The sequence below is a fragment of the Lepisosteus platostomus genome, chromosome 3 (genome assembly GCF_059453375.1).
Source record: "Lepisosteus platostomus isolate fLepPlt1 chromosome 3, fLepPlt1.hap1, whole genome shotgun sequence".
Classification (NCBI taxonomy): Eukaryota; Metazoa; Chordata; class Actinopteri; order Semionotiformes; family Lepisosteidae; genus Lepisosteus; species Lepisosteus platostomus.
In genome coordinates this window covers 3,245,384-3,258,061 of record NC_142613.1, presented here as the reverse complement: position 1 = coordinate 3,258,061, position 12,678 = coordinate 3,245,384, and the positions used below count along the sequence as shown (strand labels likewise).

At 37.2% G+C, this 12,678-nt stretch overlaps 1 protein-coding gene across 3 annotated transcripts in view; it reads right to left on the bottom strand.

Annotated features, from left to right (window-relative positions):
* The window catches only part of mecp2 (methyl CpG binding protein 2), a 40,405-nt gene that overhangs the window by 25,841 nt on the left and 1,886 nt on the right, over positions 1-12,678 (bottom strand). For 2 of the 3 annotated variants that reach the window (XM_088623875.1, XM_088623878.1), the window contains exon 2: positions 417-770. In XM_088623875.1, coding sequence (XP_088480001.1) covers positions 417-770 — 354 coding nt within the window. Of the gene's footprint in view, positions 1-416; positions 771-1,432; positions 1,660-12,678 lie in introns of those variants that run through there. The other variant, XM_088623876.1, reaches the window with a different exon arrangement.

Here is a 12,678-nt window from a genome sequence, read left to right as displayed (position 1 = left end):
TCTCACCAAATGGTTTTAGTTGTGGTTTCAAAACACAAGTACTGTACATAAATACTCTGGACCTTGGACAGCTATGCCTGTTTTATGTGGAGATGATTTGCCATAAGGACTTGCAGCCACGGTCAATTCAGACCAAACACATCAATAACATGGGATAGTTAAAATTCCCCGTTTTCCATTCCAATTCCTTTCTTCAAACTTAGTCCCAATTCCAATTCCGTGAAAATTAATCAAATTAAAAATATAAAAAAGGAACGGGGATTGGAAATTGGCGTGAAAGAGGGCATGTGAACTGAGAAACTGACCCTCGCCAGGTGATTCACTCTTTCAGCCAAGCAGGAAGAGCTGACAGAACCCCTGGGCTCTCCGTGACCAGGCCCAGGCCCGTGCAGGTATCTCGGAGGACGCTTACTCACTTGATCAGGTAGACGTCGTATTTGCCCGCGGAGCGCCCAGACTTGCGCTGCTTGAGCTTGCGAGTCCAGCCCTGCGGTAGCGAGGGGTCGTCGTAGAGGGGGCCGCGGTCACGAATGATGGAGCGCCGCTGTTTGGGGGAGGCGGAGGACTCTGGAGCAGCCCCCGATACCGCCTCCGAAGGCTCGGCTTTCCCCGCCTCCGCGGGCTGCTGTCCCTGCGGCCCCGGGGCCGAGGGCAGGCCGGAGGCAGCCGCTTCCGCCCGTTCCTCATCCCTGCGCTCCTTCTTCACCTTCTTGGGCTTCGGCGCTTTATCCTTCTGGCCCTGCTGGTCCTGGTCTTCACTCTTCTCCTCACTGCAAGCAACACACAAGCCCCCACACCTTCAGACACGCAGGAACGACAACTCGCACGCAAAGCAACTGAGATCTGACGAGGAGCCGTGCCTCCCTCCCCCCTCCCACACTACGGTTCCAATATAAAGTACTTGGTACATTTGAACGTTCCCAGAATTAAATAAAAACTGCTGCTTCATACAACAGCTCTAATATTACAGCATCCATATCACATTCTACTTTTCGTCTTTGCAGCTGCTCTTGTGAAGGAACATCCTGGTTCAAAACAGATTTCCCCTTTTCAAAGTTTTGTTACACTTGCTTTTTTGAACAGACAACGAAACCAAAGATATGCTCAGTATTAAGTAGATGGTACAATAGTGAACTAGTCTGACAAGAAAAGCCACAGTAAAAGAAACTGAATGTACACCTCATTGGAAAGTCCCTGTTACAACTTCCCAGTGTAACTGTAATCACCCTTGAAGGGACTGAAAGAAAAAAAAAGGCTGGCGTATCCGGTAAACGCCACAGCAGGTTCCTACTTACACACAGCCAAGAGTCTGAGCATTTCACCCCAGGCTGCACCATCTGTGAATCTGAACAGGTAAAAGCCCTGCCCGGGATGGGTTTGGGGAGTTTTAGCCTCATCTCACCAAGTTAGACAACAGCAATGCCTTACTTACAACTGTCCAGACATCTGCAGGATGATGGAGGGGAAGCACGAGACCATGCTTTTCTAAAATCAGATCGTAACCTCATCTGCTTCCTATACGGGTGGAAAAGAGGGACCAGGTCTCGGGACACCTTGGTTTTTCCCAGGTAAGTGCAGGAATGTAGAAGTGAAGCAATAACTAACGATTCCAAACTGGTGGATAAGCAAGGACCAATGTTGTACACTCAAAACAAAAAATATACGTGTAAAAGAAATGCAAACCGATTTTTCGTTTAATTGTATCCTCCCTCCTGGAGGACACGCCCTGAGTGACAAGGTCAGATGCAAGATCATCCAAATATTTCTCCTTCAGTGTTTACTACATGGCTTGCAAAACTTAAACAGTACTTGAAATTGACTGAAAAGGGGGGCTGTTCTCAGAAGGGGAGAAAACAGTGTTTTGCCACTGGGGGTGACTAATGAACTTCAATATTTCCAACAGTAGAATCTACACGTGGAGATGTTTCCCTGATAATGTGACAGATAAAACCTCCACTGCATGAGGAAGGCAATGTGCAGAGGACAAATTCTTCAACAGTAATTAGGATCCAACAGAATTTAAAACACCTGAAATAAAAGTAGGTGACGAACTCCTGAGGAGTGGCAGATTTAAAAGAAGAGCCTTTCTCTGGTTGAAGGAAACAATTCCATCTACGAACTCTTTGACAAGATCCCTGCTAGAGCGAAGCTCCGCTGTGCGCTCTCCCCCTGTACGGGATGGCAGGGCTCTGGAACAGACAGGCATACCGACTCGGGAGACCTCTCAGACAGCATGCTTTGACCTGCTGCTGATTAGCTTATCCACTCTATTCCCAGGGGAAATTCAGGATTCCACAGGCACATCTTTCCAACTCATCGTCCCAGCCCCTCCTCTAATTCAACATTCAATGCACATAAATGCTACACACTGTCTGTATAAGCTCTGTCTGCTGCTGATAACCCTTTTTGTGAAAAAAAAACAGAATCCTGCTTTTAACAAAAAACAGGCCTAAACAAAGCCATCTAAGCTAATGATTTACCTTTTGATATACTGCATGAGGCCTAACCAGAAATCCTTCTGTTAGAAGAAATTTTAGAAATGCTGCAAAAGTCACTCTAAAAATAAAGAACGTGGCATAAGTAGTTCCTGAAAAATAAACTTGACCAAATATTTCTACAAAAGGCTGTTCTCATTAAACTGGCACAGGGCAAAAAAATTATATTCTGTGAAAATCAGTCTGCTGTGACTGTATATGCCACTTACTCTAAAAAAGTAGAGATAACCAAGCTCGCCCACTTACATTAAATAAACCATTGTAATAGACATTAAATGGGAATTTACAAAGCTTGATTTTTTTTCCCCAACAGAGGAAATTTACAAAACATGCCATAACGCAAAAAGTGCCATTACAAAATATTTAAATTTTTTAAAACTTGGCAAAACTAATTTTGAAAGCCATGCTGTCAATATATACTGTACGTCATGCCTTGGCATTATAGGCATCCCAAAGTTCTCTGATCAATCCATTACTTCTGTCTGAAAATGTGCCACTACCACAACACACAAAGAAAATATAACTACATTAATGCTGAAAGCCAGGAACAGTCGACACATCATCAAAATCAAGTTCTCATATTCTTATTTTGTAGCCTTTATATAAAGCTTCAGCTGAAGGTTAAATAAAGAAAGGATACAAAGGTGAACTTTTTTGTTATTTCAATAATCGTCTAAAAACAGCCCTTTTCTACGCACTTTTAAATGTTCAATCCAGCTCCAAAAGGCAAACCGAACCATACATGACATCCAATTGTTAACACAAAAATAAAAATTTGGCTCGTCTCATATGTCCAAAATAACAGACAGGAAAATAAAGTATATGCTATATATAACTATTTTTGTTGTGCAAGGTAAAACTGACGTTTTATATAGTGCTTTCATCACAGTTCGATGCAGCTGGAAAAATGACATCACTGTACCTTTGGAGGACTAGCACCCAGAATGCATTATGCAAGGATGTGAAAAAAAATTAAATGGCATTCAATCTTTAATTACATAAAATTCACATTTCTTCAAACACGCTAGAAAATATTTGAAGGGTAAAAAAAAACATTAAAAGCAATATCTGCATAATGCAAAAATGAATAAAAAATTGATAACTTCCAATCGATAAAAAGAATATAAATTAAAAAAACACTGTACTGTTAAATATAAAAGCAAAAAAAGAATACATCTTTTCTTAATAATAGGCTGCCAGGATACTTATCTGCATATTACAGAGCCGTCAAAATTGCATGTTAATCTCGCAGTTTTTTATGCCCACTGTAGATAGTGACTGCATATCAATAAAACACTGTTAAATTTACAATGCTGAGTTCTGTTACAGTAATTAAAATTTAAGGGTTACGTATAGTTGTTCTGTCCCGTTTTTTGTGGTCATCAAAAATTAAGAACATATTTTTTCATTTATTTAAATGGCTAACATGGTCACACTTTGCCCATTTTCAGTGTCTCTAATGAATGTTGCAAAATTCTGTTTCCTTTTACATGAAAGACTTGCAGTCTCGTTTTACGACAATATTCTTTGTGTTCAAGAAGATTTCCATTTGGAAATTTTATTATAAGTAATCTTAAACCCTTTCAAGCAATCTTAAGGCTTCAGCAAACTTTGTTAATTATTGTTAAATCGTGATTGATCCTAAAATTAGAGAAGCTTTGTATGTTATTATCATTACTTACAAATATAGGAGCTTGTAGAGCTATAGTTTGCATATGTCTAAGTTCAGATTTCACAAAACACTCTCAAATTGTTCCCAGCACATTTGGAAGTTTAGGTTTTTCAATCCTGCTCTCTTTAAAGTGTATTTGTCCACCAGGAGCATAAATACTTAATGGAACTAACTGGCTCAATCAGTCATGGCCTTAGATTAGCATGTGGACTGGGTTTGTATCCCTTTAACATTTTCTAGTGTTTCTGTTAGAAGAAATTTTTTATTTAATGTAATTTATTCATTTAATCCTGTTATCCTATTTTAAAACGTTTACATCCCTGCACAATGTTCATGGTGTTAAAAATGTCCGCTATTTGAAACGGTGGCTGTGGAACTGCTCTGGACACCCCAAGCTGTTGCACACTACTGCCCCTGCGTTAATAGGGCTCGGTGAGCTCAAGCTGCCTGGGGTCCTCCGGTTCACTGTGCAGCAGTGACTCCTGTGGGTCAGGAGTGCTGGCCGAGAGAGTTACCTCAACCCTCCACCTCATGCTTAACTCTGCTGATGGTGCTGTGGAGCTGCAGCGTGAAAGAAGCAAACGTAGACTTTGTGCACGCATCCTCCACAATGTGCACTGTCATTGTCTTTCTGTACAAAGGCTGCAGCAGAGAACCAAGCTGATTAACAACCGGCAAGTCCAAATGTGGGTGTAGAAAGGGAAAAATAAACTGTTCCAAATTGTTTTGAACAGGATCTTAATTCAGATGTGTATACTTACTGTACTGTAATGACAGCACTTTTAAATGAATTTATATGAACAGAAGCAAAAGGAGCTAAAGCAGAGGTAGAACGTGACCACATTTAAAAACAGAAAACTAGTAAACAGAAAAGGGGAAAAATAGGACAAATTAACTTTTTTAAAAAAAAACATGAAAATTGTTCTCAGCAAAATACGTCCAGATGGAAAAACTAAAGTGTATTAAAATGTAAGCAGAACAGAACGCAAGAAAACCGAATTATAAAACCTGTCAGGGTTTAGCAGAGTAAGAGTTAATATGTATTATCTGAATGTAATCTGATTACACCAGCCCTTTATTATTTTGACTCAATGTTCAAACTCATCCTACAGTATATCCATACAGAAATGACTTAAAAATACAAGATACATCAATATTAATTCTACAATATAATATAATAATAAATAATAACAATATAATAAGCTACTGCACTTAAACATCACTACTTGGAAGGAGAATATTGTATTGATTAATTAATATTTTAAAAAGTGCTATTGCATTCCAAAATAAAGTTAATTACAAGCAAGTTTAACAGTTATTCAGAATTTCAAGACTGCGAATTGGAAACAGAGATAAAAAGAAAAAAACAAATTTAAAAATGAAAGCAAATTTCTTCTCCTTTCTGGCCCAATTTGCACTTGGCCTATTTTATCCAAAGCAAACTGCATTAAAAATGGCAACTTACTACAGGTAGATAAAATTCTGTATTGATTCATTTTTGTTAAAGATAGTTTTAAGTACAATAAAGACTGAAAGCAAGCTGTTTTATTATTTCATCCAACCTTGATGTTCTCAGAACAGTTGCAGAGACAACACTATCTGCAGCTGCAGAATGCTGGTCTGTTCTTTCTGTCTGAAAGTCTGTGTGAGGTCGTCTTCATAGGCATCAATAGTGAGACTGTGCATGAATAATCCTTTTCAATTGATCTTCACGCACATCTTCGGCTTATTTTACATTCTTTGATGTTTTCATTCATCCCCACATTAACTAAATCTTGCCCCAAAATAGAAGAAAACTGAATAAATAAATGTAAGAAAACATCCAGTAAAACATTTCTGTTCACACATTTTCCCATAATAAGATTAATAAGAAAAAAAGGCCAAGCTAGCAAATTTTACCTTAAAAAAGATTAAAATTGCTGTTCTATGTTAAAAAAAATGAGTATACAAATAAAATCAGTTTCAATTTATTGTTTTTTTTAATCCAAAAAATATCAAACAGAAAGTTCCAGCACCTAACTATTCAAGCACCGAAATTGTGCACAAGTCTCTTTGCAAAATAAAAAACCAACATCAGTGCCAAACCTAAATTAACAAAAACGTTATACATAACAACCCTCAGTTTAACTGAGCAATAGGGTAAAAGGGGTGTCTGTAATTGCTGAATGTCCTTTTAATCACAAATTACATTTTTTCAGCCCAAAAATGCACTATTATATGAGAAAAAATACATATATGCCTTCGCTTACTTTAAACAACCAAATTACATTTGTTTCATTTTAGTGTACATTACTGTAATTGTTTATTGTAAATGCATAAAGTGCTGTGCCACATTACGCACACATTACACTCAAACCCTGATGGAGTCACTGTTCAGTAAAAGTACTTTAACAACATTTTACATTAAATGTAAACTTCAACTCACTTATACTATTATTTCTTCTATTTTGCCCTGTTTTAAGAATAAACCAAGCATGCTGTCCTCACCAGTTAATGCTAGACAAAGTCCTGCATGCTATTGCAGGGAAAGTCCGGTATTTACAATTTTACACACAAAATTCCCCTTTAGCAGATTTTGTCCATTAAATTTGAAGTCTTTTTTTAAAGCAAGAGTTCACTGTACTTGACAACCTTTAACTATATTTCACCTTAAGCCTACACTAGTGTGCTATATTTGCCCAGTGCCTCTCCTGGCCACTAAACATTTCACGGATCAGGTCTACCTTGCGACCAGAAGAGCTCTCGTCTATCTGATTGCTGAACTGAGATGCCCGTCTTGGTGTGACTTTGAGTGCTCCCACTGACACAGTAATGAAAACACGACTGAGGCAGATTTACTTGATCATACCGTAGCAACATGAACAGTGTGACATCAGAACCTACACAGATTTAGGTTCCTCCTTTCAGTTGCAAAGCTTGGTTGTATCGTCTAGTCGCAAATGCTAGGTTTGAAAACAACCGAGTAAGATGATAAACCAAATAAATTTACTTATTTACTGCACTACACGTGGAAAGCGCACATCTCAGCAAAGAGGATTGTATACACTTTATAGATGAAACAATCTTGCTTTTCTTATAATGTTAGGTGCTAATTATGTTTTCTAAATGTATTCTTAATTGACATCTCTAGTAGTGGTGGACAAAATCACGAACTAGAATTAATAAAAGAAATTGGTTTGAAGCTAAAGTAGCCATGAACTTGAATCAGGCAGAAATAACGTTTTTTAATCAAAATTCAGTAAAACAGTCCGAGTGAAATGGCACAGTGCTGATGCTTCTTATACAACATTTCTTCTTTAAAAAAAACATGAACAATTACTTGTTTCTGTCAACTTTGCTTTTACAATCCTGCTTTGTATTTGCTCCATTGACTCTTAAGACGTACAAAATGTAAAGTGAACACCTACATATGAGGTCATGTTTTCTTTTCTACGAGCCGATAAGAGGTAAAAACATTTTAGATCAAACTACAAATGGAGGCCTTGTTAAAAATAAATGTGAAAACCTATAAATATCTAAGTCTACGTAACTTCCCTTATTCCTATTTTGCTTTCAATTCTTTACAATGGTGACATTTTCTTCTTCGGGACAAACCCGATTATGTGTTTGCAATTAATTTGAAATTACAGCACTCTACCAAAATATGTGTCCACTTTTTAAAAGAATGCTTGGACATGAAAAAACACCCAATACAGATGTTTGACTACTTTGCTTTGGTAAAAATAACCATATTTTTGGCCAGGAACACATAAGCAATTTTTATTCTGATTTCCAGTTGGAAAAAAATGACAACCAGATTACTTTTGCTAAATGTGCCAGACTTGTAGTGGGAAACTGACAACCACTTTAAGCAACACTGAGGTAGCAACTGTTTGTAGAAAGCATGCCAACGAATATATAACAAAGGTTCATGAGCTGCAGTTCAACTCCGTTTTTATTTCTTTTAATTGTTTGCACAATTATTGTTTTTAGTCATGGTCTTTATATTGGTGGTATATGGGTCCAATATTCCACAAACAGCATCTGTATAGAGGAAGACAGATCTATCTCGTTTGCTCATGCATCCTCCTATTCAGTACAATCTGCAGATTTTAAAATAATGATAAGGCAAACACACAGAGACATGTAAAAAATTCACAACTTGACAACTGAATAAAAAGTAGTGGCCAATTCTAGAAACTTAACTGTGGACTGAAAATCTGTTACTCAGTGACAGTAACAATTAATTCTTAATCTGCACTGCCGAAAGAAATTTGCTAAAACCATGCTCACGTACATCTCGTTAAATGAGTAAAGTCGATTTGTCGATGAGATCAGAGGGAAATTCATCACTGAAAACTCCTCCTCTGCTACCCAGATATTGAGGGCTATTTTAAAAGTTTGAAATGGCTTTATAAAATGCAGAAACAAAAAAGGTCACCAGGAATTGCAAAAGTAACAACATAAAAGGCATACGTGTAAAAGATTAGTAGAACCTTACTTAAGACTGAACTATAATACAACATTTTGTATTGCGAAATAATATCAGACTTTTAAGGCAAGGTTTTAAACAGTTCATATGACAGGCATTAAATTAAATAAAAACTTATCGAATACACCTAGACTTCAGGAAAAGATTATTAATTCTCTGTTGATTGAATAACTACAGAGAGGCTGATCTGCGCTAAGAAAAAATTGTAAGTCTCCAGTGGTCATTGTATGCATCTCAATGTTCTTGTGGAGAGTAACTCTGTACATGAAGAAATATTGACAAATACGTAAGTCTCAATTACTGTAGAATCTGATTGCTGATCAACTAAGAGAAGGCTCCCCTAGGCAGACAATAAGACCTTAAGCTTCCTTTTATAAGACCTTTGTAACACTGATATTCATTAAGGGTATGTTTACAGATAGATTAAATGATTTAACATATATATACACACCACATCCACAAATGTTAGTCCGCAACCCAAAAGGACAAACGCACTAAAAATGCACTACAAAAATATTCTGGAAAATCTTACTTAAAGTTGCGATATTTGGTGAAAATCGTTTTACTGGACTTTTCAATGTGTAATAGTTGAAATGGAGAGGTTAAACAGTGACGATAAACTATCGTTTTCTTTGTAACAGTTTCATAAAATTATCCAAAAAATTTATCTGAGAAATTGGAAACACTAGTTATTTGTAAATTGTGCTAAAAAACACAAAGCAAAATATGGACCATCTCAAACAAATTATACAACTGGAAAAACAAAAGCACTTCCATAAATGATTGTGGTAGGACTATTTAATCAGAATAACTTCTGGAGCATTCCAAGACCGTTGTGAAATAATTCGATATCTATACTCAATTCAACAGCATTTTCAAAACTCCACATAGATTTTGACATTTTCACAAAGATACATTCAATTTTATATCATATTGTCGGAGAATCAGAAGAAACCCAATTTTCCTTTAAGAAGTAATATATATCGTGCTCCAGAAGAGGGAGCAGTCCTTACAAATGCACCCGGACTCCTATTTCCAACATCTACATGATAAAACTTCAAGTTTTTAATTACGTAATCATCATTTAACAAAAAGCTTTTGTTTTAAGCATATAACCGGAATTTATATTAAAGTCATATATGAGGCACGACTACAGCCCCCTCTAATTTAACCAGAAGAACAGTTTCGTCCCTTTTCAAGGCAGGAAAAACCCTGGAAATAAAGGCTAGCAGACAACACGGCTGGACTCACCACTTTTTGCATTCCAGGAAATAAAGCACGCACATAAGCAGCTAGAAATGAGTGGGTCTCGGGAAACTATCTGAAGCCAAGCAACTCCCCTGCACATCATGCACAAAAGCCAGTGGCGGAAAGTAGGAAATCCATCCCAAACTCTTTAAAAATGGAATGATTTCACATTCCAGCACGTGAAGGCAGACTTTTAACGGTAGACACTAAAAACACTACAGGTTATGAGCTATTTGATACTCCGATATGAAGGCCCTAGTTAAGGTCTGAAACCATATTACTGTGAAGGTCACACGCATTCACAGAAACTTCTCTCAAGCACTCTGTTAAGTTTTTCCAATAATATGAGCTATCTAGCCATTGGCTTTAACCACGGCATCCTGACAAGAGCTCTGCCTTTACATTTTGGAACTCATTCAAAGGATAAATTACTTTTTTCAGGATAGTTATTTCTACTGCAAGAAAATAAATGTGACTACACCTTGGATTTGCAGTAGCAGTATTATTGAAGCTATGTAAATACAGCACATTGTAAAAAACCTTGAAAGACAGACAGTAGAAACGTTCTTTGCAAACACAAAAAACTGTAAATACATGTCCTATGCTACGACTGCTTGTATGAATAATAGTGTCATTATATGTTGGGCCTTTGAGCTTACAGCAGTGTGTATGTTCAGCAGCTGACATGTACTTCTGAACTCGTTCTTGAAAATCGATCCAAGATACTCATGCAAGTAAAAGTCAGGATGTGCAACATGTAAATTGAAAAGTGTGAATACAATCGTGCTTCCTTGTTGGTTTATAATTTAACTGCAACGCTTTTTAACTACGCTGGAACCCAGTTCACAATGACAAGCGAGCGTCGACTATTGATTAACAGAGAAATTGATTTTCTTCAGAAATCTAAAGAGCACATTAGGCCCAAGTATTAAAATACTGCAGACACTGAATAATTATTCACCAGGAAAACCAAGACAACTCATTCTTGAAAAAGTTATTTCAAATGCACATTCATCTGAAATACTTTTGGAACTGAAACGCTAGGCGGGGGATTCCGATGTAAACATTTTAGATTTTTACAATGTTTTACACAACAGTGGCAAGAAAACACAACAAATAAACGACGTGCGTCGCAACGTCTTATTCCTGAAAAATCAAAAACTAGTATATATTCAATTCCACGTAAAATCTTGCTTCTAACACCAAAGGAGATCTAATGAAATATTTTAATAAATCATCTAGGGCTACTAAAGTAACTATCAAAATGTATTTTTGCATTACGAATACACACATTTGTGTGTATATACCTACGACACGGGCAAGAATATATGTTGAGCTTTAGTGTTGAACTGAGACCCAAATAGTTTCATTTTAAATTATGAATTTAGTAAAACAACCTAATATAATAAATACAAACGGCCAGCCGTGAAGTGGACAGTTTTTTGCGAATTTAAGCACATAAATAGCCTTTTTTAATATTAGGAGCAGGGCTGTGAATTAAAAAAAGAACAATTCTTAGATATGAAATGAAAAAATAATATTTCACAAACACGTCTTTTTCCCCCACCCCTTACAACACATTTCCCAAAAATATGACCGTCTTTCTACACAATGACGCACTTTGAAGACGGCTGTGTGCGGCGCCACTCGAGCTGAAATGCTAAGTACACCGGTGTATTTATCCCGCATCCTGACAATAAAACCTCTCACATCCGCGTTTCTTAGCAATAATCAGCAAAACCACACTTCGATATGTCGCATAAAATTATTCCCTAGACGTTTCGAGTTGAAATTTCTCAGTTTAAAAACAAGGGCATTTGTGTGTTTTTTTTTTTTGGTCGTGGCAAAATGTTAAATCACACACTGCACAGTTCAGACAGATGGATCGTTCCAAGCCCATCTAAGCCCCTCCAAGGACAGAAACTGCCGTTTCATTTTTCTGGTTAAAACACAAAAATACGCGTGGATTTGTATCGCACACAGCACGGATTTGAAACGGAAATGCTAATAGCAGAAAGATGTTAACCTCCAGTGTTTTTTCCCCTAGCATAACAAATGACGCAACAAGCCTGTTCAGTGTATTTGAGAAGCTAGAGGTGTCTTTTTCCAATTCTAAGAAACACAGCTTGTTAAAACAAAACTTTCAGTGCCGACAACTGTAACAATAGATTCGTCTAAATGTTTAAAATATATCTAATCTGTGCTGTACGTAATAATCGACTCGTGTGCACCAGTCTGGTCTTTTTCAAGGGAGGAAAAAAACACACTCCATACACATAAACGAACACACGTTCAGGAATCAAAATACACTTTCATTTTTCTTGCCTATAAAACGGTCAACATCGACACAAACACCACCCAGCTGCATGTTAAAAAATATCAATCCTGACTCATATTTAATCGCGTGTCATTTTCAAATCCAAAAAGTTCATTATTTATACGCATTGTGTGAGGGTGCCGAATCACACAGGACTTTCTGATACGCAGAGAAAAGCTGCCCAGTAGCTCACCCATACCCTTTATTCAAAGTGTTACCAGCACGGAAAGGAAAATCAAAACACGGTCCTTCCCGTGTACTTCTTTTCAGAGCCAAACAGACAGAAAGCTGTGTTTTAAATTCTACTTACAAAGGGGGTGGGGATGCAGTTAGGAAAATAATGCATTAAGTAGAAATCTACACCAATAAAGCAAAATAATATTCGTAACAATGCAGGACTGAGTTCACAGACACATAAAAAATAACCACATATAAACACACACACCTCTTCCCTGTACTAATCGCGCAAATACTG